Source organism: Pristiophorus japonicus, chromosome 14 (genome assembly GCF_044704955.1).
Source record: "Pristiophorus japonicus isolate sPriJap1 chromosome 14, sPriJap1.hap1, whole genome shotgun sequence".
Lineage (NCBI taxonomy): Eukaryota > Metazoa > Chordata > Chondrichthyes > Pristiophoridae > Pristiophorus > Pristiophorus japonicus.
The window spans coordinates 72091864-72119557 of NC_091990.1; the positions used below are offsets into that span (position 1 = coordinate 72091864).

At 45.2% G+C, this 27694-nt stretch overlaps 1 protein-coding gene across 1 annotated transcript in view; it reads right to left on the reverse strand.

Annotated features, from left to right (window-relative positions):
• LOC139279608 (GATA zinc finger domain-containing protein 14-like) overlaps positions 1 to 27694 on the reverse strand; it is a 319765-nt gene that overhangs the window by 140465 nt on the left and 151606 nt on the right. The window contains exons 31-34 of the mRNA XM_070898724.1: positions 24379 to 24426; positions 23314 to 23328; positions 9928 to 9957; positions 9625 to 9654 (exon numbers count right to left, since the gene is read on the reverse strand). Coding sequence (XP_070754825.1) covers positions 9625 to 9654; positions 9928 to 9957; positions 23314 to 23328; positions 24379 to 24426 — 123 coding nt within the window. The remainder of the gene's footprint in view (positions 1 to 9624; positions 9655 to 9927; positions 9958 to 23313; positions 23329 to 24378; positions 24427 to 27694) is intronic.

Genomic DNA, 27694 nt, shown 5'->3' on the forward strand with positions numbered 1-27694 from the left:
ATTATCATGTACGAAATCCGCCTGTCAATCTTCATAGAATAACTATGTTGTGAGGGCATCGCAAATCTCAGTGGTTCTTGTTAAACTTGAGGAAATAATGTATTTTTTCTCTCTAATTTATAGCAGTGGGTTAAACTAACAAATTTAGTTTGCAGGCTAATAAATTGAGGCATGGCAGGGGACACCAGTGCCATGCGGGAAGACCAGGATGCTTCTCATGTCCTGGACAACCACATGTGCAGGAAGTGTTGTCAGATGGAGGAGCTCGAGCTCCGGGTATCGGAGCTTGAGCAGCAGACGGCATCATTGCAGTGTATCGGAGAGTCTGATTGCTACATGGATAGCACATTTCTGGAGTTGGTAACCCCACAGCTCAAGAGTTTGCAGGCAGAGAGGGAATGGGTGACCGCCAGGTCAAACAATTAGGAACAGGCAGGTAATGCAGGTCTCCTCTAAGTGTATCTCACTCTCTAATCGCCATTCTGAACACTGGTGAGAGCCATGTTACCTCTGGGGAGTACAGCCAGAGCCAAGGCAGCACCACCACGGGTGGCTCAGCTGTACAGGGTAGGAGGAGGACGGTCAGGAAAGCAATCGTGATCGGGGATTCAATAGTTAGGGGAACAGACAGACATTTCTGCAGCTGCAGACGTGCCTCCCTGGTGCCAGGGTCAATAAGGGAAGCGCATTTGATGTCGTTTACATGGAGTTTAGAAAATCTTTTTACAAGGTCCCACGTAACAGTCTGGGATCCAAGGGAAAGTGGCATGTTGGATCCAAAATTGGCTCACTGTAAGGAAGGAAAATGTACTGGTCGACGGATTTTATTGTGACTGGAAGGCTGCTTCCAGTGGGATTCCACAGGGTTCAGGACTACGTTCCTTGCTTTTTGTTGCATATATCAATGATTTCGACTTCAATGTCTATGGCATGATTAAGAAGTTTGCAGATGATACATAAATTGGCCATGTAGTTGATAGTGAGGAAGAAAGCTGTAGACTGCAGGAAGATATCAATGTGTGTCAGCCATGGCTCAGTAGATAGCATTCTCACCTCTGAGTCAGCAGGTTGTAGGTTCAAGTCCCACAACAGAGACTTCAGCACAAAAATCTATGCTGATATTCCAGTGCAGGACGGGGGGGAAGTGCTGCACTATAGGAGCTGCAGTCATTTCGATGAAACGTTAAACCGAAGCCCCGTCTACTTTCTCAGGTGGAATTAAAAAAAACCATGGTACTACTTCAAAGAAGAGCAGCGGAGTTATCCACAGTGTCCTGGCCAATATTTATCCCTCAATCAACATCACTAAAGCAAATTACCGGGTCATTATCACATTACTGTTTGTGAGAGCTTGCTGTGTGCAAATTGGCTGCCGCATTTCCTACATTACGACAGTGACTACACTTTTTAAAAAAAAATGTACTTCATTGGCTATAAACGCTTTGGGACATCCAGTGATCGTGAAAGGCGCTATATAAATGCAAGTCTATATTCTTTCAATGGATTTGTCAGGTTGGTAGAATAGAGGAAAATGAAATTCAATCCGTAGAATTGTGAGGTAGTGCATTTGGTGGGGGCTAATCAGGCAAGGGAATGCACAATAAATAGTATGATACTGAGAAGTGTAGAGGATAGAGAGAACTTGGTGTGCATGTCTACAGATCTCTGAAGGTAGCACGGCTGGTAGATAATGTGGTTAAGAAGTCAGACGGGATACTTTGCTTCATTAGCCGATGCATAGAATATAAGAGCATGGATGTTATGCTTGAACTGTATCAAACTCTAGTTAGGTCATAGCTAAACTACTCTGTATAGTTCTTGTTACCACGTTACAGGAAAGATGTGATTGGACCGGCTGGGGTTTTACGTATTATTTGGAACAAACGAGGCTAAGGGAAACTTAATTGATGTGTATAAAATTATGAGGTCCTAGATAAAGTAGATAAGAATGACCTATTTCCCTTAGCAGAGAGGGAAATAACCAGGGGACATAGATTTAAAGCAATTGGTAGAAGGATTAGAGGGAAGTTGAAGAGTACATTTTTCACCCAAAGGGTGATGCGGATCTGGAACTCACTGCGTGATAAGATGGTAGAGGCAGAAACACAAAGCGCATTTAAAAATTGCGTGGATATGCACTTGAAGTGCCATAACCTACAAGACTTGGGACTAGGAGTTTGAAAGCGGGATCAGGCTGTAAACCTTTTTCAGCTGGCACGGACTCAATGGGCCGAAAGGTTCTGTGAAAACAGTTCCATTTATATTGGTTAGTTGAGACCTGTTGATGAAGTCACAGTTGTTGTCGGTGTCATTGTTGATGCTGCAAAATAAAGATTTGAAGGTTTAGGTGTGGAGGATGCGGAGAAATTCCTGCATAATTCAACGGGAAATACTCGATGTGCTGTGAACAGATGGGTGGAAATGAGCAGCATAAGCAATGAATTTTGATGCTGCAACGAATATAGCGAAAGGAGCAATGAAAGGTTGAAAACGGGTATTGGAAAGAAAATGCCGATGCAAGTACTGCACTGGGGACTCGATCTTTCTCACCGTCATGCTCCACCTCACAGCCAACAAGCTCCCCGTTGGAGTGCAACTAAACTACAGAACCAGTGGGAACCTGCGCCATCTCCGGGCCAGATCCAAGACCACCCCAATCTCTGTCGTCGAGCTACAGTACGCGGACGACGCCTGCGTATGCGCACATACAGAGGCTGCACTCCAGGATATAGTCGACGTATTTACTGAGGCATGTGAAAGCATAGGCCTTACGCTAAACATCTGTAAGACAAAGGTCCTCCACCAGCCTGTCGTCACCACACACAGTAGTAGTAGCACTACTACTAGCAGTAGCCCTCCAGTCCTCAAGATCCATGGTGCGGCCCTAGAGTATGAGAGGAAGCTTGCCGGGAACATAAAAACTGATTGCAAAAGCTTCTATAGATATGTGAAGAGAAAAAGATTAGTGAAGACAAACGTAGGTCCCTTGCAGTCAGATTCAGGTGAATTTATAATGGGGAACAAAAAAATGGCAGACCAGTTGAACAAATACTTTGGTTCTGACTTCACAAAGGAAGACACAAATAACCTTCTGGAAATACTAGGGGACCGAGGGTCTAGTGAGAAGGAGGAACTGAAGGAAATCCTTATTAGATGGGAAATTGTGTTAGGAAAATTGATGTGATTTGAAGGCTGATAAATGGTCTGAATCCAAGAGTACTTAAGGAAGTGGCCCTAGAAATAGTGGATGGATTGGTGATCATTTTCCAGCAGTCTATCGACTCTGGATCAGTTCCTATGGACTGGAGGGTAGCTAATGTAACACCACTTTTTAAAAAGGGAGGGAGAGAGAAAACAGGTAATTATAGACCTGTTAGCCTGACATCAATAGTGGGGAAAATGTTGGAATCAATTATTAAAGATGAAATAGCAGCACATTTGGAAAGCAGTGACAGGATCGATCCAAGTCAGCATGGATTTATGAAAGGGAAATCATGCTTGACAAATCTTCTGAAATTTTTTGAGGATGTAACTAGTGGAGTGGACAAGGGAGAACCAGTGGATGTGGTGTATGTGGACTTTCAAAAGGCTTTTGACAAGATTCCACACAAGAGATTGGTGTGCAAAATTAAAGCTCATGGTATTGGGGGTAATGTACTGACGTGGATAGAGAACTGGTTGGCAGAGAGGAAGCAGAGAGTCTGGATAAACGGGTCCTTTTCAGAATGGCAGGCAGTGACTAGTGGGGTGCCGCAGGGCTCAGTGCTGGGACCCCAGCTATTTACAATATACATTAATGATTTAGAGGAAGGAATTGAGTGTAATAGCTCCAAGTTTGCAGATGACACTAAACTGGGTGGCGGTGTGAGCTGTGAGGAGGACGCTAAGAGGCTGCAGGGTGACTTGGACAGGTTAGGCGAGGGCAAATGCATAGCAGATGCAGTATAATGTGGATAAATGTGAGGTTATCCTCTTTGGGGGCAAAAACTCGAAGGCAGAATATTATCTGAATGGCGGCAGATTAGGAAAAGGGGAGGTGTAACGAGACCTAGGTGTCATGGTACATCAGTTATTGAAAGTTGGCATGCAGGTACAGCAGGTGGTGAAGAAGGCAAATGGTCTGTTGGCTTTCATAGCTAGGGGATTTGAGTAGAGGCGCAGGGAGATCTTACTGCAGTTGTACAGGGCCTTGGTGAGGCCTCACCTGGAATATTGTGTTCAGTTTTGGTCGTCTAATCTGAGGAAGGACGTTCTTGCTATTGAGGGAGTGCAGCGAAGGTTCACCAGACTGATTCCCGGATGGCAGGATTGACATATGAGGAGAGACTGGATTGACTGGGCCTGAATTCACTGGAGTTTAGAAGGATGAGAGGGGATCTCATAGAAACATATAAAATCCTGATGGGACTGGACAGGTTAGATGCAGGAAGAAGTTTCCCGATGTTGGGGAAGTCCAGAACCAGGGGACACAGTCTAAGGATAAGGGATAAGCCATTTAGGATTCAGATGAGGCGAACCTTCTTCACTCAGAGAGTTGTTAACCTGTGGAATTCCCTACCGCAGAGAGTTGTTGATGCCAGTTCATTGGATATATTCAAGAGTGAGTTAGATATGGTCCTTACGGCTAAAGGGATCATGGGTCTGGAGAGAAAACAGGAAAGGGATACTGAGGTGAATGATCAGCCATGATCTTATTGAACGGTGGTGCAGGCTCGAAGGGCCGAATGGCCTACTCCTGCACCTATTTTCTATGTTTCTATGGACACCGTGGACCACTTCCTATATCCCGGGAGCCTCCCATCAACAACAGCAGGCATCGACGATGAGATCCAACACTGCCTCCAGTGCGCCAGTGCAGCCGTTGGCCGCCTGAGGAAAAGAGTGTTTGAGGACCACGCCCTCAAAACTGCCACCAAGCTTATGGTCTACAGGGCTATAGTAATACCTATCCTCCTGTGTGGCTCAGAGACATGGACCATGTAGAATCGACACCTCAAGTTGCTGGAGAGATATCACCAACGACGTCTCTGCAAGATCCTACAAATCCCCTAGGAGGACAGGCGCACCACCATCAGCGTCCTCATTCAGGCTAACTTCCGCAGCATTGAAGCACTGATCACACTTGTTCAGCTCTGCTGGGCAGGCAACATAGTCCACATGCCAGACACGAGACTCCCAAAGCAAGTGCTCTACTCGGAACTCCTTCACAGCAAACAAGCCAAAGGTGGGCAGCGGAAACGTTACAAGGACACCCTCAAAGCCTCCCTGATGAAGTGCAACATCCCCACTGACACCTGGGAGTCCCTGGCCCAAGACCGCCCTAAGTGGAGGATGTGCGTTCGGGAGGGCGCTGAGCACCTCGAGTCTCGTCGCTGAGAGCATGCAGAAAGCAAGCGCTGGCAGTGGAAAGAGCGTGCGGCAAGCCAGTCCCACCCACCCCTTCCCTCAACGACTATCTGTCCCACCTGTGACAGAGACTGAGTTTATCGTATTGGACTGTACATCTACCTAAGAACTCATGTTAAGAATGGAAGCAAGTCTTCCTCGATTCCGAGGAACTGTCTATGATGATGATGATATTCAAGACCGAGATTGATAGAATATTGGATACTAAGGAAATGAAGGGATATGAAGATAGTGTAGGAAGGTGGAGTGGAGGTAAAAGATCAGCAATACAAAATGCTGTTGTTTCAGTGAAAACATAGTCTGGTGCTAACAGACTGCCCCCGAATCCCACCACACCCGGCTACATAAAAATGTCATTTAACAGAACGAGCCCTTGCCTGATTTGCAGACCCTTCAGCAGAATTGTTCCCATAGTGGGAAGTATCCCGGCTGCTGGGCCTCCTTTCATTTTTCTGGACTGGCCACAATTTGTTTTGAGCATTTCCTGATCTCATTTCGAACCTCCAACATCTGTTCTCCTTTTTTGCCCCATCTTGTCTTTTTTCTTCTGTGGTTTTTCCAATGGTTTACACTTTGTCAGCTATTTCCACATTCTTTTCATCTCATTTCTTTTCATTGCTTCACTCAGTTGATCTCACACCAGGTATCTCCTGTTTTTTAAGCAGTTTATATATCGTTTAACTCTTTAACTTGTTATGTGATTGAGAAATGCCTCATATGCTTATCTGAAGCCTTCAGTAGTATGCAATTAATACATTGGGCCCAAGTTTCCACAAGAAAAAAAACGGACGCCCCTCCGAGCTGGGCGCCCGTTTTTCGCGCCTAAAACAATCCTCGGTATTCTCCACCTACTTACAGGTCCTGTGGCACTCGGCGCAGCCAGCACGAGCTGTGGGGGGGCGGAGCCAGGTGCCGGGACCTCTGCACATGCGCGCTACAGTCGGCACGCAAGTGCAGTAGCTCCAGGCACCGAACTGTGTGGGAGGGGCCCGAAGCACATGGCCCCTAGCCCTGGCTGAATGGCCTCACTGGGGCTGCGTGAATGAGGCTCCTGCTCCCCGCCCCCGCCAAGACCCGACACCCGCTCCCCTCCCCCCCCCCCCCCCGCCCCCGCCGACCAGACCCGACCCGACACCGCTCCCGCCCCCCCCCCCCCCCGACCCGCGCTCCCCCCCGGACCCGAGACCCGCGCCCCCCCCCCCCCACCGCCCTGACCCGACACCCGCTCGCACCCCCCGCCCTGACCCGAGACCCGACACCCGCTCCCCCGCCCCGACCCGAGACCCGCTCCCCCCCACCCCAGACTCGCTCCCCCCTCCCCCACCCGAGGCCCGCTCCCCCACTGACCCGCGCTCCTGTTCCCCTCCCCTCTGCCCCTCCCTCCCTCCCCTCTGCTCCCCCCGACCAGAGGCCCGCTCCCCCCCCCCGACCTGCGCTTTCCCCCCCCCCCCCCGACCCGCGCTCCTATTCCCCGACCCCCTCTCCCCTCTCCCTCTCTCTCTCTCCCCCCCCCTCCCCTCCCCTCTCCCTCTCCCCCCCCTCTCTCCCCCCCCTCTCTTCCCCCGCCTCCCCTCCCCTCTCCCTCTCTCCCTCTCCTCCCCTCCCCTCTCTCTCTCTCCCTCCCCTCTCCCTCTCTCCCCTCCCTCCCCTCCCCCTCTCCCCCCCCCTCCCCTCCCCTCTCCCTCTCTCCACCCCCTCCCCTCCCCCTCTCTCCCCCCCCTCCCCTCCCCTCTCCCTCTCTCCCCCCCCTCCCCTCTCCTCCCCTCCCCTCTCCCTCTCTCTCCCCCCCCCCTCCCCTCTCCCCCCCCTCCCCTCTCCCCCCCTCCCCTCCCTCTCCCCCTCTCTCTCTCTCCCCCTCCCCCCCCCTCTCTCTCCCTCCCTCCCCCCCCTCTCTCTCTCCTTTCTCCCCTCTCTCCTCTCTCCCTCCCTCTCTCTCTCCCTCTCCCCCTCCCGCTCAGCGGCACGAACGGCTGCAGAATTCTCCCTGGCTGAAGCACTTTCACACAGGTAGGAAGATGGTTTATTTAATCTTTTCTTGGCTTATAAATGTTTATTCAGGTTGGATTTATTTGTATAATATTTGTAGAAGTATAAATAAGGATTTATTGTCGAATTTAATGAGTTCCCTTCTCCCCCACCTCGTTCTGGACGCCTAATTTGTAACCTGTGCCTGATTTTTTAATGTGTAGAACAGGTTTTTTCAGTTCTACAAAAATCTTCACTGGCTCCATTCTACTTTAGTTTGGAGTACATTTTCACTGTGGAAACTTTCAAATCAGGCGTCAGTGGCCGGACACGCCCCCTTTTGAAGAAAAAATTCTGTTCTAAACTAGAACTGTTCTACCTGACTAGAACTGCAGAAAAAAAAAATGGGGAGAATTGCGATTTCTAAAATAGTCCGTTCTCCACCAGTTGCTCCTAAAAATCAGGCGCGAATCATGTGAAAACTTTGGCCCATTATTCCATGTTGACTTGTTTCCTCAAGTTGAATTCAAACAAAAACATTGCTGCATTAGGTCTGTTTTCTCATTGTTAGGGATTGTAACCAGGAGCAGGGTGTTAATCATGGTGCAAATGGACATCCACTGTACTTCCTATTCCCCAGTGCATTACTTCCAATGCCACATTCTTTACAAACTTTAATTGCTCATTTCACTGCATTCTTTGCAGCATCAGCATTAAATGGGATTGAATTCATTGCTTATGCTGCTCATTTCCACCTGTTTATTCACTTCATTTCTAATATTTCCCATTGAAGGATGTGAGGAGGACGCTTCTGCACATGTATAAAAACAGGTTAAGTAAATAGGCAGGAAGGTGGCAGGTGGAGTATATTGTGGGGAAATGTGAGGTTATCACTTTGGTTGGAGGAATAGAAAACGGAATATTTTTTTCAAGTGGTGAGGAACTATGAAATGTTGGTGTTCAGATGGATTTGGGTGTCAAAAGTCACAAAGTTAACATGCAGGTACAGCAAACAATGAGGAAGACACATGGTATGTTGGCATTTATTGCAAGGGATGGTGTACCAGAGTAAGGGAGTCTTACTGAAATTGTACAGGGCTTTGATGAAACCATATCTGGAATACAGTGTCGTGTTTTGGTCTCTGTACCCAAGGAGAAAGATACCTGCCTCAGGCAGTGCAACGATGGTTTATTAGATTGATTCCTGGGATGAGGGGGTTGTCCTCCGAGGAGAAATTGAGTAGAATGGGAATATACTCTCTGGAGTTTAGAAGAATGGGAGGTGATATAATTGAAATATATAAGAATCTGAGAAGGCTTGACAGGGTAGATGTGGGGAGACTGGTTCCCCTGGCTGAAGAGTCGAGAACTAGGGGCCATAGTCTCAGGATAAGGGGTCTGCCATTTAACTGATGAGTCATTTCTTCACTCAGAGGGCTATGAATCTTTGGAATTCTCTACCACAGAGGACTGTGGATGCTCAGTCATTGAGTACATTCAAGGCTAAAATCAATAGATTTTTGAACTCTCAGGGAATCAAGGGATATGGGGATCGGGTGGGAAAGTAGAGTTGCGGTCAAAGATCTGCCATGATCTGACTGAATGACGGAGTGGCTTTAGGGGTCGTATAGCCTACTCCTGCTCCTATTTCTTATGTTCTTATGACTTCTGCGGTTTAGAATTATTGCTGAGGCTGCAAAGTAATCTTTTGAAGGTGATGAATCCTATGAATGATTAATTAGTGCATGTTACAATTGTGTAAAATTCCATATCTGTTAAAGTTTTTGTTGTTCCCAGTGCTTGAAAGGATATAGTTGACGGTGTAAGTGTGGAGAGCATCAAAAAGTGCATTTTTATCAATGGAAAATACCAGTTAGCAAGTTAATAGGAAATCAGTTGTTCCTGATTCATCCCAAATTATACCTCAATTCTTATTCATTTGTTAAGTTATTGAACTTTGTCCTTTAGCCGGTATTTTAGCACAATATTTTTCAAGCAATATTTGAGCACTAAAGCCAGGAAAATCTGTCTGCTGGTTTTGTAATGCACATAAAAATATTTTCTTCATGCTGGGAAAAATGGATCCCACAGAATGAGAACATGGCCATGTTAATATAGATCAGTGTAAGGGCTTTTCTTGTTACAAGAATTGAGGATTGAGCTGTGAAAAAGTCTAATACCGTGCAACTGAACTTAAATAAAATTTCACGACTTTGCATTATCTGGATAAAGTAAAATTAAAACATTGCTTACTTCCGATGGTGCCTCCAAAGATTTCTTCTTCTGAAAGACAGATCGTAATTTGAATTGAGGAATATTAGACATTGCTAAGATAAATTTATGTCACTCGTGGCAGAGGTGAATGTTTAAGTATGGAGAATGTTAATGATGATTCCATCACCTTTATTGTATCCTGTTGATAACTGTGATAGTAACCGTAAAAAATGAATGCACTAGCATTGGCATTAAAATTAGAAAACCTAGGCCTGAGTTTGTATACTTTTATTCCATCTTCATTCTGAAGATATTCCTCAATATATATTGCTAATGTCATACCTGTTGTCAGAATTGATGATGTAGTTGATGCTGGAAGGCAAGTATTTCAAGGTATAAGTGTAGATAATACAAACTAATTCCATCTTTCAATAGAAAAGCCCAGTTGTCAAGTCAACAGAAAGGCACTTTAGGACCTCAATTTTCAGACTATTCAGTGCACTCCTATAATCTGCATGGGTGTTGGCTGGAAGAGCCACAGTTTAGGCCAGGCCATGATGGCTCCTGATCAGCATTGTGGGGTAGAGCCTCCACCTGCTACAACTAAGACCATCAGTGTTAGGGATGCGGTCAGGGACTATCCACTCCAGAGATCCCACTTTCTTAGCTCTCAGAGAGACCAACCATAGTGTTGGCAGAGTTTTGTCTCTTGGCCAATCAGCAGGGAAATTAGGGCTTGTGGGATTCAAAACAGTGTGGCCAGTTCTTATTGTATTGTTTGTTTATTACTTCATCCAAATATACTGGTGTATTTTTATTAAATTCAGAGGGGTAGAAATTCGGTTGTCTAGCGCCGCAGTTAGCGGCCAGAAGGGGTGTTAAAGCGGTGTAATAGCTTAGCGACTGGGCGCGCAGCTTTTAGCGCTCCACTGGAAAATTCAGTTGAGGGCTAACTGGGGCAGAAACGCTAGTGCCTGGCTGCTGACTATCAGGCTGATCATGGCGTCAGTCGGGTGCAATGACTGGGCGAGCGTCCTGGTCGCTAAATTAAGTGCAGCCGTCTCATTTAGTGACCGCCACTAATCACATCTGAAAAAAGTCCAGCATCGTTAACTGGTGGCTACTTAAAGGGATGAGGAAGTGCTTCCCTTGGAGGTCAGTCAGTGCATCATTTACACAGAGCACGATGTGTGAGCCTCCGAGTTTGCAATTACAGTTTGCTGACAAATGAATTTGAAAACTTTAATAGGTGCATTAATGGGTCAACAACGGGATTCCAAATCGGTCTATGGAGCTTGCACAATGAATTCCAGAATTTAACGCGAGGATTTCCGTTAGCACCCCCCAGGTGAGGTGTGTAACGGCTGATTTAGCGCCCCGTCAGCACTTGACCCGATTCAACGAAATTTATCGGTGGCAGGCGCTATACTTCACGTTCCGCCTGGATTTACGCCTCAAAACGGGCTGTAATGAATTTGCACCTCAGTGTTGTTTAGTTGGGGGTCACTGATACTGGAAGCGAACTTTTGAATATCTGTGTGTGGACAACAGTAATCCACTCTGATGTTGCAGTGGCAAGTATCAGCTAACAAGACATAAGAACGAATCAGTAACAAAGAGCCAATGAGCCCACCAAGGTCACTCCATGTATTAATATTCTTTTGTGCCGCACCAATTGTTCTTTGTGAATCATTAATGCCCACTTATTTACCCTTTTGCCCACACCAGTGTTAGCCATAGGCATTCCATTGGCACTGTTGGATTTGGAGAAGGAAGGCGAGTTTCTGTAGAAAGAAGAGTGGCAGGAACACTGGCACAGCAGGTGGCTGGCACTCACCCACCTGGGTCATTGGATCCAGGGAGAAAGAATGAATGTCAGAAGGGACCTACCTGCATTGGCCATCAAGTGAGGCAGTCACTGAGTTATGCTAAGTACTGGTGCCTGAACTTCACACAATGCAACAGGGGGACATACTTGTCTGTTGCACGTAATGTCTTCACCACATTGAAATTCTGTCCTACCGGCAGGATAGGATCAGAGGTGGCGGCACAGTGGTATACTGTTGGGAGGGGGTGACTCTGGGATTCCTCAAAATTGACGCCGGATTCCATGAAGTCTCATGGCTTCAGGTCGAGCATGGGCAAGGAAAGCTCGTGCTGATTACCACTTAGCGCCCTCCCTCAGCTGATGAATCAGTCCTCCTCCATATTGAACACCACTTGGTTGAAGCACCGAGGGTAGCACGGGCACAGAATGTACTCTGGGTGGGGGACTTCAATGTCCAGCAGCAAAAGTGGTTCGGTAGCATCACTACTGAACGAGGAAGCTGAGTACTGAAGGACATAGCTGCCAGACTCGGCCTGCAGTAGGTGGTGAGAGAACCAACCTACGATACAAAGATAGGTGGGAAAGCAAGTTGTGAGGAGGACACAGATTCTGCAAAGGGCCATAGGTAGGTTAAGTGAGTGCAAACATTTGTCGGAATGAGTATAATGTGGTAAATGTGAGGTTATCCACTTTGGTAGGAAGAATAGAAAAGCAGATTATTATTTAAATGGAAAGAGACTGCAGAATGCTGCAGTACAGAAGGATCTGGGTGTTATCGTACTTCAACCACAAAAGCATGCAGGTACAGCAAGTAATTTAGGAAGGCAAGTGGAATGTTGTCATTTCTTGCAAGGAGGGATGGAGTATAAAAGCAGCGCAGTCTTGCTACACCCGTACAAGTGAGACTGTTGGTGAGACCACACCTAGAGTACTGTGTACAGTTTTGGTCTCCTTATTTAAGGAGGGATATATTTGCATTGGAGGCAGTTCAGAGAAGATTCACTAATTTGATTCCGGAGATGAAAGGGTTGTCTTATGAGGAAAGATTCAGCAGGTTGGGCCTTTACTCATTGGAGTTGAGAAGAATGAGAGGTGATCTGAATGAAACATATAAAATTCTGAGGGGCTTGACAGGGTAGCTGAGAGGATGCTTCCCCTCGTGGGGAATCTAGAACTATGGGGCATATTTTCAGAATAAGCGGTTGTACAGTTATGACGGAGATGAGGAGGCATTTCTTCTCTGAGGGTCGTGTATCTTCTGAATTCTCTACCCCAGAGAGCTGTGGAGGCTGAGTCATTTAATATATTCAAGCTGGAGGCAGACAGATTTTTGAACTACAGGGGAGTCAAGGGTTATGGGCAACAGGTAGGAAAGTGGAGTTGTGGCCAGGATCAGATCAGCTATAATATTATTGAATGGCAGAGCAGGCCTAAGGGGCCAAATGGCCTACTTCTGCTTATATTTCTTACGTTCTTATGGACTTCACCTCGTCGTCACCAATCTACCTGTTGCAGTACATCTATGCATGACAGTAGCATTGACCACTGCATTGTCCTTGTGGAAATGAAATCCCGTCTTGGAAAGTGCTTAGTCCCACATTCCTGCTTTTTGTCCTCATCCTCAAGTACCTATCCATCTCCCTTTTAAAATTATTCATGGAATTGGAAGGGTACAGTAGCATAGTGGTTATGTTACTGGACTAGTGATCCAGAGACACGAGTTCACATCTGACCACGGCAGCTGCAGAGTTTGAATTATATAAATGTGGAATGGTGAGCATGAAAGTATTGTATTGTCGTCAAAACCCTAATGTCCTTTAAGTGTGACTCCAGACCAACTGCCCTCTGAAATGACCTCGCCAGCGACTCAGGTTTACCAAACTGCTACAACAAACTATGATAAGAATCAAAGCAGACAGGTCAACCGGCCCAGTTCTCAACAGTTTATCTCTCTCAGATGCATCTTTCCATACCCAGAGGTGAGGATGTTCGTGGTATCACCACTCAGTCCCTGTGGAGATAAAGTCCCATCTTCACACTGAGGATAACCTCAATCGTCTACCACAGTGCTAAATGGGATATATTCAGAACAGATCTAGAAACTCAAAACTGGTCATCCATGAGGCACTGAGAGACATCAACAGTAGCAGAATTGTATTCCACCACAATCTAACCTCATACCCTCACTCTACCATTATGATCACGTTAGAAGACCAAAGCTGGTTCAATGAGGAATGTAGAAGAACATGCCAGGAGCAGCACCAGGCGTACCCACAAATCTAGTTGCCATCCTAATGAAGCTATAACACAGGACTACTGAACAGTGGTAGCAGCATACTATAGACAGAATAAGGATCGCACATCCAATGGATCAGATTGAAATTTTGCAGTCCTGACTCTTCCAGTCATGAATGGTGATAAACAATTATCTCAGCCCAGAATATTAGTGCAAGAGTTTTTTAGGGCGGTGCCCTGGGACCAACAATGTTCAGCCGCTTTATCAATGACCTTCCCTCTATCATAAGGTTAGAAGTGGGGATGTTTGCTCATAATTGCACAGTATTCAGTTCCATTCAGAACTCCTCAGTTAATGAATCAATGCGTGCCCGCATGCATCAAGACCTGGACAATGTACTGGCTTGGCTGATAAGTAGCAAGTAACATTCGCCTCACACAAATGCCAGGCAATGACCATCCCCAACAAGAGAGAGTCTAACCACCTCCACTTGACATTTAATGGCATTACCATTGCTGAATCTCCCGCTATTAACATCCAGTGGTCACCATTGACCAGAAACATAACTGGACCAGGCAGATAAATACAGTGGCAACAAGAGCCGTTCAGTGGCTGGATATTGTGTGGCGAGTGATTCACCTCCTGACTCCTCAAACCTTTCCACCATTAACAAAGTACAAGTGAGGGGTGTGATGGAATACTCTCCACTTGCATGGAGGAGTGAAGCTTGAGCAATCAAAAGCTCAACATCATCCAAGACAAAGTAACCTGCATGACTGACACTCCATCACCTTAAAGATTCACTCCCTCCACCACTGGTGGCTGAAGTGTGTACCATCTACAAGATGCACTTCAGCAAGACTTCTTTGACTGCACCTTCCAAACCTGTGACCTCTATCGCCTATAAGGACAAGGGTGGCAGGCTCATGGGAACACCAGCTACTGGAAGTTCCCCTGTAAGTCATACATCATCCTGACTTGGAAATATATCATAGTTGTTTCATCATTGCTGGGTCAAATTCCTGGGACTCCCTAGCTAACAGAACTGAGGGACGACCTTCACCACACAGACTAAAGCAATTAGGGATGGGCAATAAATACTTGCCTTGCGAGCGACGCCCACATCCCGTGAATGAATTTAAAAAAAGCTTCCTCCATCTTTTCAGGTAGAATGTTCCAATTCGAAACGTAGAAACAGAAAATAGGTGCAGGAGTAGGCCATTCAGCCCTTCGAGTCTGCACCACCATTCGATAAGATCATGGCTGATCATTCCCTCAGTACCCCTTTCCTGCTTTCTCTCCATACCCCTTGATCCCCTTGGCCGAAGGGCCATATCCAACTCCCTCTTGAATATATCCAAAGAACTGGCATCAAGAACTCTCTGCGGCAGGGAATTCCACAGGTTAACAACTCTCTGAGTGAAGAAATTTCTCCTCACCTCAGTCCTAATTGGCTTACCCCTTATCCTAAGACTGTGCCCCCTCGTTCTGGACTTCCCCAACATTGGAAACAATCTACCTGCATCAAACCTGTCCCGCCCGTCAGAATCTTGTATGTTTCTATGAGATCCCCTCTCATCCTTCTAAACTCCAATGTATAAAGGTTCAGTTGATCCAGTCTCTCACCATATGTCAGTCCAGCCATCCCGGGAATCAGTCTGGTGAACCTTCGATGCACTCCCTCAATAGCAAGAACATCCTTCCTCAGATTAGGTGACCAAAACTGAACACAATATTCCAGGTGAGGCCTCACCAAGGCCCTGTACAACTGCAGTAAACATAGAAAATAGGTGCAGGAGTAGGTCATTCGGCCCTTCGAGCCTGCACCGCCATTCAATGCGTTAATGGCTGAACATGCAACTTCAGTACCCCATTCCTGCTTTCTCGCCATACCCCTAGATCCCCCTAGTAGTAAGGACTACATCTAACTCCTTTTTGAATACACTTAGTGAACTGGCCTCTACAACTCTCCGTGGCAGAGAATTTCACAGGCTCACCACTCTCTGGGTGAAGAAGCCCCTCCCCATCTCGGCCCCAAATGGCCCACCCCCAATCCCCAGACTGTGACCCCTGGCTCTGGACTTCCCCAACCTTAATAAGAACATAAGAATTAGGAACAGGAGTAGGCCATCTAGCCCCTCGAGCCTGCTCCGCCACCCAACAAGATAACGGCTGATCTGGCCGTGGACTCAGCTCCACTTACCCGCCTGCTCCCCATAACCTTTAATTCCCTTATTGGTTAAAAATCTATCTATCTGTGATTTGAATATATTCAATGAGCTAGCCTCAACTGCTTCCTTGGGCAGAGAATTCCACAGATTCACAACCCTCTGGGAGAAGAAATTCCTTCTCAACTCGGTTTTAAATTGGCTCCCCCGTATTTTGAGGCTGTGCCCCCTAGTTCTAGTCTCCCCGACCAGTGGAAACAACCTCTCTGCCTCTATCCTGTCTATCCCTTTCATTATTTCAAATGTTTCTATAAGATCACCCCTCATCTTTCTGAACTCCAACGAGTAAAGACCCAGTCTACTCAATCTATCATCATAAGGTAACCCCCTCATCTCCGGAATCAGCCTAGTGAATCGTCTCTGTACCCCTTCCAAAGCTAGTATATCCTTCTTTAAGTAAGGTGACCAAAACTGCACGCAGTACTCCAGGTGCGGCCTCACCAATACCCTGTGCAGTTGCAGAAGGACCTCCCTGCTTTTGTACTCCATCCCTCTCGCAATGAAGGCCAACATCCCATTCGCCTTCCTGATTACCTGCTGCACCTGCAAACTAACTTTTTGGGATTCAGGAAAACTGAGGCCCAATCTGCCCTCTCTGGTGGATGTAAAAGATCCCACGCCACTACATCGAAGAAGAGCAGGGGGGAGTTATCCCCGGTGGCCGTGCCAATATTTATTCTAAAAGAGTTTCATGCACAAGGACCCCCAGGTCCCTCTGCACTGTAATTTCTCCCCATTCAAATAATATTCCTTTTTACTGTTTTTTTTCCCAAGGTGGATGACCTCACACTTTCCGACATTGTATTCCATCTGCCAAACCTTAGCCCATTTGCTGAACCTATCTAAATCTCTTTGCAGCCTCTCTGTGTCGTCTACACAACCCGCTTTCCCACTAATCTTTGTGTCATCTGCAAATTTTGTTACACTGCACTCTGTCCCCTCTTCCAGGTCATCTATGTATATTGTAAACAGTTGTGGTCCCAGCACCGATCCCTGTGGCACACCACTAAACACCGATTTCCAACCCGAAAAGGACCCATTTATCCCGACTCTCTGCTTTCTGTTTGCCAGCCAATTCTCGATCCATGCTAATACATTTCCTCTGACTCCGCGTACCTTTATCTTCTGCAGTAACCTTTTGTGTGGCACCTTATCGAATGCTTTTGGAAATCTAAATACACCACATCCATCGGTACACCTCTATCCACCATGCTCGTTATATCCTAAAAAAATTCCAGTAAATTTGTTACACATGATTTCCTCTTCATGAATCCATGTTGCGTCTGCTTGATTGCACTATTCCTATCGAGATGTCCCGCTATTTCTTACTTAATGATAGCTTCAAGCATTTTCCCCACAAACTAACCGGTCTATAGTTACCTGCCTTTTGTCTGCCCCCCTTTTTTAAACAAAGGCGTTACATTAGCTGCTTTCCAATCCGATGGCACCTCCCCAGAGTCAAGAGAATTTTGGTAGACCTCCCTGTTCCTATACTCAAATCACCTAGCTATGAAAGCCTTCTTTACCGCCTGCTGTACCTGTATGCCAAGTTTCAATGACTGATGAACCATGACACCCAGGTCTCTCGTTGCACCTCCCCTTTTCCTAATCTGCCACCATTCAGATAATATTCTGTCTTTGAGTTTTTGCCCCCAAAGTGGATAACCTCACATTTATCCACATTATACTGCATCTGCTATGCATTTGCCCACTCACCTAACCTGTCTAAGTCACCCTGCAGCCTCTTAGCATCCCCCTCACAGCTCACACCGCCACCCAGTTTAGTGTCAGATGCAAACTTGGAGATATTACACTCAATTCCTTCATCCAAATCATTGATGTATATTATACAGAGCTGGGGTCCCAGCACTCAGCCCTTCGGCACTCCACTAATCACTGCCTGCCATTCTGAAAAGGATCCGTTTATCTCGACTCTCTGCTTCCTGTCTGCCAACCAGTTCTCTATCCACGTCAGTATATTACCCCCAATACCATGTGCTTTGATTGTGTGGGAGCTTGTCAAAAGCCTTTTGAAAGTCCAAATACACCACATCCACTGGTTCTCCCTTGTCCACTCTACTAGTTATATCCTCAAAAAATTCCAGAAGATTTGTCAAGCATGATTTCCCCTTCATAAATCCATGCTGACTTGGACCGATCCTGTCACTGCTTTCCAAATGTGCTGCGATTTCATCCTTAATAATTGATTCCAACATTTTCCCCACCACTGATGTCGGGCTAATCGGTCTATAATTACCCGCTTTCTCTCTCCCTCCTTTTTTTAAAAGTGGTGTTACATTAGCTACCCTCCAGTCCATAGGAACTGATCCAGAGTCGATAGACTGTTGGAAAATGATCGCCAATGCATCCATTATTTCTAGGGCCACTTCCATAAGTACTCGGATGTAGACTATCAGGCCCTGGGGATTTATCGGCCTTCAACCCCATCAATTTCCCTAACACAATTTCCCGCCTAATAAGGATATTCTTCAGTTGCTCCTTCTCACTAGACCCTCGGTCCCCTAGTACTTCCGAAAAGTTATTTGTGTCTTCCTTCGTGAAGACAGAACCAAAGTATTTGTTCAGTTGGTCTGCCATTTCTTTGTTCCCTATTCTAAATTCACCTGAATCCGACTGCAAGGGACCTACGTTTGTCTTCACTAATCTTTTTCACTTCACATATCTATAGAAGCTTTTGCAGTCAGTTTTTATGTTTCCGGCAAGCTTCTTCTCGTACACTATTTTCCCCTTCTTAATTAAACCCTTTGTCCTCCTCTGCTGAATTCTAAATTTCTCCCAGTCCTCAGGTTTGCTGCTTTTTCTGGCCAGTTTATATGCCTCTTCCTTGGATTTAACACTATCCTTAATTTCCCTTGTTAGCCATGGTTGAGCCATCCATGTTTACTCTAGACATGCATGTACCATTGCTGAAGTTCATCCATGTGATCTTTAAATGTTTGCCATTGTCTATCCACCGTCAACCCTTTAAGTAACATTTGCCAGTCTATTCTCGCCAATTCACGCTTCATACTATCGAAGTTACCTTTCCTTAAGTTCAGGACCCTAGTTTCTGAATTAACTGTGTCACTCTCCATCCTGATAAAGAATTCTACGATGTTATGGTCACTCTTCCCCAAGGGATCTCGCACAACAAGATTGCTAATTAGTTCTTTCTCATTACACATCACCCAGTCTAGGATGGCCAGCTCCCTGGTTGGTTCCTCGACATGTTGGTCTTGAAAACCATCCTTAATACACTCCAGCAAATCCTCTTCCACCGCATTGCTACCAGTTTGGTTAGCCCAATCAATATGTAGATTAAATGATAACTGCTGTACCTTTAATGCATGCATCCCTAATTTCTTGTTTGATGCTGTCCCCAACCTTAATATTACTGTTTGGTGGTCTGTACACAACTCCCACCAGCGTTTTCTGCCCCTTGGTATTCCGCAGCTCCACCCATACCGATTCCACATCATCCAAGCGAATGTCCTTTCTTACTGTTGCATTAATTTCCTCTTTAACCAGCAATGCCACCCCCCTCCTTTTCCTTTCTGTCTATCCTTCCTAAATGTTGAATACCCCTGGATGTTGAGTTCCCAGCCTTGGTCACACTGGAGCCATGTCTCCGTGATGCCAATTACATCATACCCGTGAACTGCTATCTGCGCAGTTAATTCGTCCACCTTATTCCGAATACTGCTCGCATTGAGGCTTGTCTTTCTGACACATTTTGCCCCTTTTTAATTTTTCTGTAATGTGGCCCTTTTTGCTTTTTGCCTTAGGTTTCTCTGCCCTCCAATTTTACTTTTCTTCTTTCTATCTTTTGCTTCTGCCCCCATTCTACTTCCCTCTGTCTCTCTGCATAGGTTCCCATCCCCCTGCCATATTAGTTTAACTCCTCCCCAGCAGATCCCAAACACTGAGTGAAAAAACATCTCCTCATTGCCCCTCTAGATCCCTTTCCAATGATTTTGAATCAGTTGATGTGGTATATTTGGTCTTTCAGAAGGCTTTCGACAAGGTTCCACACAAGAGATTAATGTGCAAAGTTAAAGCACATGGGATTGGGGGTAGTGTGCTGACATGGATTGAGAACTGGTTGTCAGACAGGAAGCAAAGAGTAGGAGTAAATGGGGACTTTTCAGAATGGCAGGCAGGCAGTGACTAGTGGGGTACTGCAAGGTTCTGTGCTGGGGCCCCAGCTGTTTACACTGTACATTAATGATTTAGACGAGGGGATTAAATGTAGTATCTCCAAATTTGCGGATGACACTAAGTTGGGTGGCAGTGTGAGCTGCGAGGAGGATGCTATGAGGCTGCAGAGCGACTTGGATAGGTTAAGTGAGTGGGCAAATGCATGGCAGATGAAGTATAATGTGGATAAATGTGAGGTTATCCACTTTGGTGGTAAAAACAGAGAGACAGACTATTATCTGAATGGTGACAGATTAGGAAAAGGGGAGGTGCAAAGAGACCTGGGTGTCATGGTACATCAGTCATTGAAGGTTGGCATGCAGGTACAGCAGGCGGTTAAGAAAGCAAATGGCATGTTGGCCTTCATAGCGAGGGGATTTGAGTACAGGGGCAGGGAGGTGTTGCTACAGTTGTACAGGGCCTTGGTGAGGCCACACCTGGAGTATTGTGTACAGTTTTGGTCTCCTAACCTGAGGAAGGACATTCTTGCTATTGAGGGAGTGCAGCGAAGGTTCACCAGACTGATTCCCGGGATGGCGGGACTGACCTATCAAGAAAGACTGGATCAACTGGGCTTGTATTCACTGGAGTTCAGAAGAATGAGAGGGGACCTCATAGAAACGTTTAAAATTCTGACGGGGTTAGACAGGTTAGATGCAGGAAGAATGTTCCCAATGTTGGGGAAGTCCAGAACCAGGGGACACAGTCGAAGGATAAGGGGTAAGCCATTTAGGACCAAGATGAGGGGGAATTTCTTCACCCAGAGAGTGGTGAATCTGTGGAATTCTCTACCACAGAAAGTTGTTGAGACCAATTCACTAAATAAATTCAAAAAGGAGTTGGATGAAGTCCTTACTACTAGGGGGATCAAGGGGTATGGTGAGAAAGCAGGAATGGGGTACTGAAGTTGCATGTTCAGCCATGAACTCATTGAATGGCGGTGCAGGCTAGAAGGGCCGAATGGCCTACTCCTGCACTTTTTTCTATGTTTCTATGACTTCTGGTTATAGACCTACTCGCCAGAGTGAATAGTTTTTCTCATTCATGATCTTGAAAACCTCTATTAGAGCATGACTTAACCTTCTCTGTTCCAGTGAGAACTGTCTTAACTTTTCCAACCTCTTAAATGAAGTCCCTCATCCCTGGCAACATACTTTTTCCCAGGCCTTTGCATCTTTTCTGAAGTGTGATGCCCAGAACTGTCCAAAAACTGTCTAATTGGCTCATAACCAGCGATTTATGAAGTTCTAGCATGGTCTCTTTGCCTTTACATTTTATTCTTCTATTTATAATCACAAGAAAACATATATAAACCACCATATCAACTTGCCCTGCCAGCTGTGTGATGGAAAAGGAGAGATGTCGTCAGAGCTGTTCATGGGCTGTGCAGGACATAGTACAAAGGCAAGAGAAGTTCTCCCGTATCAGCTTTGCATGAATTGATGTTGCATCTGACACTGAATTGTCCTCGGCCTCTTTTTCATGCTGCTGCTGATAATCTGCCTGATCACCTTGCTGCCCTTGGGTATTTGCCTCTCACTCCTGGTGTCATCCATAAGCAGTCTGGTTTACGATGCGAAGGGGTGAACCATACAGGTGACTTCAGCAGTCCTGGACACTAACAGAACGATATTGTGGAGCCCATCCTCCACTGATCCAGGCAGCTGAAGTGCAGCTTCACGGTGCCAATCGTTGGTTCTGTGATCATTCACTGCAACAAACTTTAGCCTAATTGTGCAGAACATTAACAGAGTGGAGGCATCAAGAGGTGCAGATATAGATATCTTTTAAAGTTGGAGTTCAACTGGAATAGGTAATAATGAGGCAAATGGAATTCTGGGTCTTGCAGTACGGTCACTTGGAATTGAGAAGAGGAAGAAAATTATGTTAAATTTATATAAGATATTGGTTAAGCCACAGGAGAGTCTTCTGTCTCATGACATCAAACATAGCAGAGAAATAAATGTGATTCAATAACGATTGACAGGAATGATTCCAAATTTTAGAGGTTCCAATATGAAGAGTGGCTTGAAAGATGGGGGATTTTTTTACTAAATTAAAAAGGTGAATGGATATTTTAAATGTTTTGGAGAGAATGAATTGTTAAAGATTGCTTCCACTGCGTGGCCGATCAGTAATTTAGAGACCCGAGTCAGAATTACCAGCAGAAGAATCAATCAGGGACTTCGAAGAAAGATTCATACTGAGAGTAATTAGAACATGGAAAGCTCTTTCACAAATGGGTGCTGGCAGATACTGGATCATTGTTAAAAGGGAGCTGGATAAATATATGGAAAGGAAGAACATGAAAGGATGCAGGAAATGGCCAAGGAAATGTGATTAAAGTACATCACTCCATTAAAAGAGCGATCACTGTTGCATAACTGATGGGATGAATGGACTCTGTTTAAAGTCTAATTTCTATGATTCCAGTAATCTACATATATATAAACCATCTGTACGAAGAATCAACCCTGTAGATTGTAGCAAATCTGACAAACCATTAATTTCTGTGTTTGCTGACTTGGATAAGGAATGTGATTACATGAGTTTGTTCAGCTTAGATTTTACTGATAAAGTTTTGATGAGATTACACTTTTTCTTTGCTCATCATTCTTCTCCCTTCATCTTCACGCTGTGTAACACCAGAGTGATAGCACTACCTTCTTTAGCTCACTCTTTCCATTGATCCTAAAACTGTGGATATTCCCTTCCTCCTGCAGTCGACAAACCATTAATAGCCAAGCCACCCAACAACCATTCCTTGATTTGCCTCCCATGCTCCACCACCTCTCTTTTGCACCACACACTGATGTCCTTCACCATGGCCATATCATATATCAAACAGTGCAGCACAAATACATCTGCGTGTTAAATCAATAAGATTGGAGAAGGGGAAGGCAACAAGTAAAATGAAAGCTAGATGTGGAGATGAGTGATTTTAAAGTGATAAAGGGAATCAGTTTGATACATGTGAAGAGGTTCTTCCTGCAACGAGTAAAATGAAAGCTAGATGTGGAGATGATTGATTGTAACGTGAGCAAGGGAATTAGTTTGATACATGTAGTATCAGGATTAGAAATCAGGGAGATAGGATAAACTAACAAGGACACCTTGAACTAAATGTGATGGAGGAACGATTCGCATTGTGAATCATTAACTTATAGAGAAGTCTATAAAGAACCAGCACGGTATTTGATAGATTGAGTTGAAAACACAACATGCATTAATGAACTTACCAGTGGTAGATGATGCTACGAATTTGGAGGGAACAAAAGTTTAAATTAGATTTGAGGAATAAAGATTTGGGCAAACGTTTTAATGGAATACAATAATCTTCTATATTATTGTATGATATAAAGAACACAATCACTTAGTATTATTGCACAAGGAAAAGTGATATATTGGCAATGTTGTTGTATGAAACAGTGAAAGATGATTGCTGGGGTTTTCTGCCCCTCTTTTCCATTCCTGCAACCTCCCTCGACCCCACATTTAATTTCAATGTACATGTAACGATGGGCTGTTACTTGCACAGTCAGAAAAACCCCGCTGTTCATATCCTTCTGTAAGTCTCTTCTTTGAAACAGTGTTTGAAAATCAATGGAAAGGATCTTCACAGAAGATCCTGGATGGTTCCTTAGGAACAGCTACAGTGAAAAAAATCTTTGGTCTCACGTATCATCATCTCTGAACTGTGTTAGATCCTATAATAGATGCATTAATTGCTTCTTCAAGAAAACTGCCTCATCACTTTTATTGAATGCAGTTGTTGCTGATGATATTGGGATGTGACAGTGATTGAAAATCATATTAGATGGTACACAGACTGAAGATCCGGTAACATTTTGAAGTAAAGTTATAGCCTCAATGGTGGAAACTGGGCAGGGAGGCAGTTGATTTACTCTGTGCTCCCGCTGCCTGCCCTCCAGGCCATGATAATAGCCCAATGTTTTGAGCGGGTGAGCAGGACACCCACAGGAAAGTAGCAGGGTCATGCTTTACATAGGCAGATCAGTGCCAAATGTAATATTAGTCTGAGGCCTGAGCAGGGGATAAGTGACACATACCAGGCAATGGATCGTGTTTCAGAAGAGGCACAGGTCGGTAAGGGTTTCAGACTTTTTTAGTCTTCCTTATGGGCCAAGAGCAGAATTGCTTGTCCAGGTCCAGCAAGGGAATCTTGGCACCAGCTTGTCCAAGGCTTCTCCTTTTCCCTGATCACAAACACCCCCTTGGCCCCATAAAAAACAGGAGTAAATAAATCCAAACATGAATGAGATTGTAAGCCATGTCAACTTTACCTTTTGTTGAAGATGGTAGTGGACCATATGCATGGCCGGTTATTCTGGCTGGAAATGAAATGATTTGGAAGGAATAAAGAGAAATTAAAGAGTAAAATCTCTATTGCAAGGAGTACTGCAATGCAACAAGCTCAAGGTTGCTGCAATCGGGAGTTCATTTGATCCACACTGATTCTATTATGATGCTGTTTAACATGAAGTAGCCCGGTAGCATTATTATACAAAGAAAAATAAAAGGCTGCTAATGCCGCTGAATGGAATATTGTATTTTGATATGTCACTAGAAGATAAGACTTTGTCGGGAATGAGATGGAAAATCAGAGTTTGATGGTTTCAGTATGAAGATGTTGCTTACAGTTTTAACTGAAAGTTACTTTTTGTACACTTTTTGTGTGATTTTGTTGTTGATTGATGGATCTGTACAGAATGTTGAAATCACAGGGTGAGTTTTAGCTGTTGCTTATGTTGGAGCCCCAGTTGACGCTGTGAAGGAAATGGATGATTTTCCATGTTGGAAGAATGATAATAAATTGCATCACCATTCAATGAACCTCACCTGTGATTAATTCACTCGAAGAAAACTTTGCTTTTTTCATTGTTCCTTAACTGTTATTAAATTCATGGTTGTTGAAGTTGGAGTCAGTGATGTTTTAAGGTAATCATAGAATCATAGAAATTTACAGCACGAAAGGAGGCCATTTTCGCCCATCGTGTCTGCCCCGGCCGATCAAGAGCTATCCAGCCTAATCCTACCTTCCAGCTCTTGGTCCGTAGCCCTGTAGGTTACAGCACTTTAGGTGCACATCCAAGTATCTTTTAAATGTGGTGAGGGTTCCTTCCTTACCACCATTTCAGCCAGTGAGTTCCAGACCCTCACCATCCTCTGGGTGAAGAAATTGCCCCTCATATCTCCTCTAAATCTCCCCACAATTACTTTAAATCTATACCCACTGTTGTTGACCCCTCTGCCAAGGAAAACAGGTCCTTCCGATCCACTCTATCCAGGTCCCTCATAATTCTATTCGCCTCAATCAGGTCTCCCTTAACCTCCTCTGTTCCAAAGAAAACAGACCCAGCATCTCCAATCTTTCCTCATAGCCAAAATTCTCCAGTCGAGGCAACATTCTGGTAAATCTCCTCTGCATCCTTTCCAGTACAATCACATATTTCCTGTAATGTGGTGACCAGAACTGCACACAGTACTCCAACTGCGGCCTAACCAGTGTTTTATACCTGCTCTTGTATTCCATGCCTCGACTAATCAAAGCAGGTATTCCTTCTTTGCCAGCATATCTACCTGACCTGCAACCTGCAGGGATCTGTGGACCTGCACTCCAAGGTCCCTTTGTTCCTCTACACTTTCAGTGTTGTATCATTTAATGTGTATTCCCTTGCCTTGTAAGACCACCCCAAATGTATTATGTCGCACTTATCTGGATTCAATTCCATTTGTCACTGTTCTGCCCACCTGACCAGTACATTGATATCTTTCTGCAGTCTGCAGCTTTCTTCTTCATTATCAACCACACAGCCTATTTTAGTGTCATCTGCAAACTTCTTAATCATGCCCCAACATTGAAGTCCAAGTCATTGATATATATACCACAAAAAGCAAGGGGCCCAGCACTGAACTCTGCAGAAACTGCCTTCCAGTCACAAAAACACCCATCAACCATTACTCTTTGCTTCCTGTCTCCGAGCCAATTTTGGATCCAGCTTGCTACTTTGCCCTGGATCCCATGGGCTATTACTTTTGTGCATTGGTGATCATTTTCCAACAGTCTATCGACTCTGGATCAGTTTCTATGAACTGGAGGGTAGCTAATGTAACACCACTTTTTAAGAAAGGAGGTAGAGAGAAAATGGGTAATTATAGACCGGTTAGCCTGACATCGGTATTGGGGAAAATGTTGGAATCAATTATTAAAGATGAATTGGCAGCGCATTTGGAAAGCAGTGACAGGATCGGTCCAAGTCAGCATGGATTTATGAAGGGGAAATCATGCTTGACAAATCTTCTGGAATTTTTTGAGGATGTAACTAGTAGAGTGGACAAGGGAGAACCAGTGGATGTGGTGTATTTGGACTTTCAAAAGGCTTTTGACAAGCTCCCACACAAGAGATTGGTGTGCAAAATCAAAATACATGGTATTGGGGGTAATATACTGATGTGGATAGAGAACTGGTTGGCAGACAGGAAACAGAAAGTCGGGATAAACGAGTCCTTTTCAGAATGGCAGGCAGTGACTAGTGGAGTGCCGCAGGGCTCAGTGCTGGGACCCCAGCTCTTTATAAAATACATCAATGATTTGGATGAAGGAATTGAGTGTAATATCTCCAAGTTTGCAGATTACATTAAACTGGGTAGCGGTGAGTTGTGAGGGGGACGCTAAGAGGCTGCAGGGTGACTTGGACAGGTTCGGTGAGTGGGCAAATGCATGGCAGATGCAGTATAATGTGGATAAATGTGAGGTTATCCACTTTGGGGTCAAAAACATGAAGACAGAATATTATCTGAATGGCGGCAGATTAGAAAAAGGGGAGGTGCAACGAGACCTGGGTGTCATGGTTCATCAGTCATTGAAACCTGGCATACAAGTACAGCAGGCGGTAAAGAAGGCAAATGGTATATTGGCCTTCATAGCTAGGGATTTGAGTGTAGGAGCAGGGGGGTCTTACTGCAGTTGTACAGAGCTTTGGTGAGGCCTCACCTGGAATATTGTGTTCAGTTTTGGTCTCCTAATCTGAGGAAGAACGTTCTTGCTATTGAGGGAGTGCAACGAAGATTCACCAGACTGATACCCGGGATGGCAGGACTGACATATGAGGAGAGACTGGATCAACTGGGCCTTTATACATTGGAGTTTAGAAGGATTAGAGGGGATCTCATAGAAACATACAAGATTCTGACGTGACGGGACGGGACAGGTTAGATGCGGGTAGATTGTTCCCGAAGTTGGGGAAGTCTACAACCAGGGGGACACAGTCTTCGGATAAGGGGTAGGCCATTTTGGACTGAGATGAGGAGAAATTTCTTCACTCAGAGAGTTGTTGACCTGTGGAATTCTCTATCGCAGAGAGTTGTTGATGCCAGTTCATTGGATATATTCAAGAGGGTGTTTGATATGGCCCTTACGGCTAAGGGGAACAAGGGGTATGGAGAGAAAGCAGGAAAGAAGTACCGAGGGAATGATCAGCCATGATCTTATTGAATGGTGGTGCAGGCTCGAAGGGCCAAATGGCCTACTCCTGCACCTATTTTCTATGTGACCAGTCTGCAATGTGGGACTTTATCAAAATGATGTGGAAGTGCGAG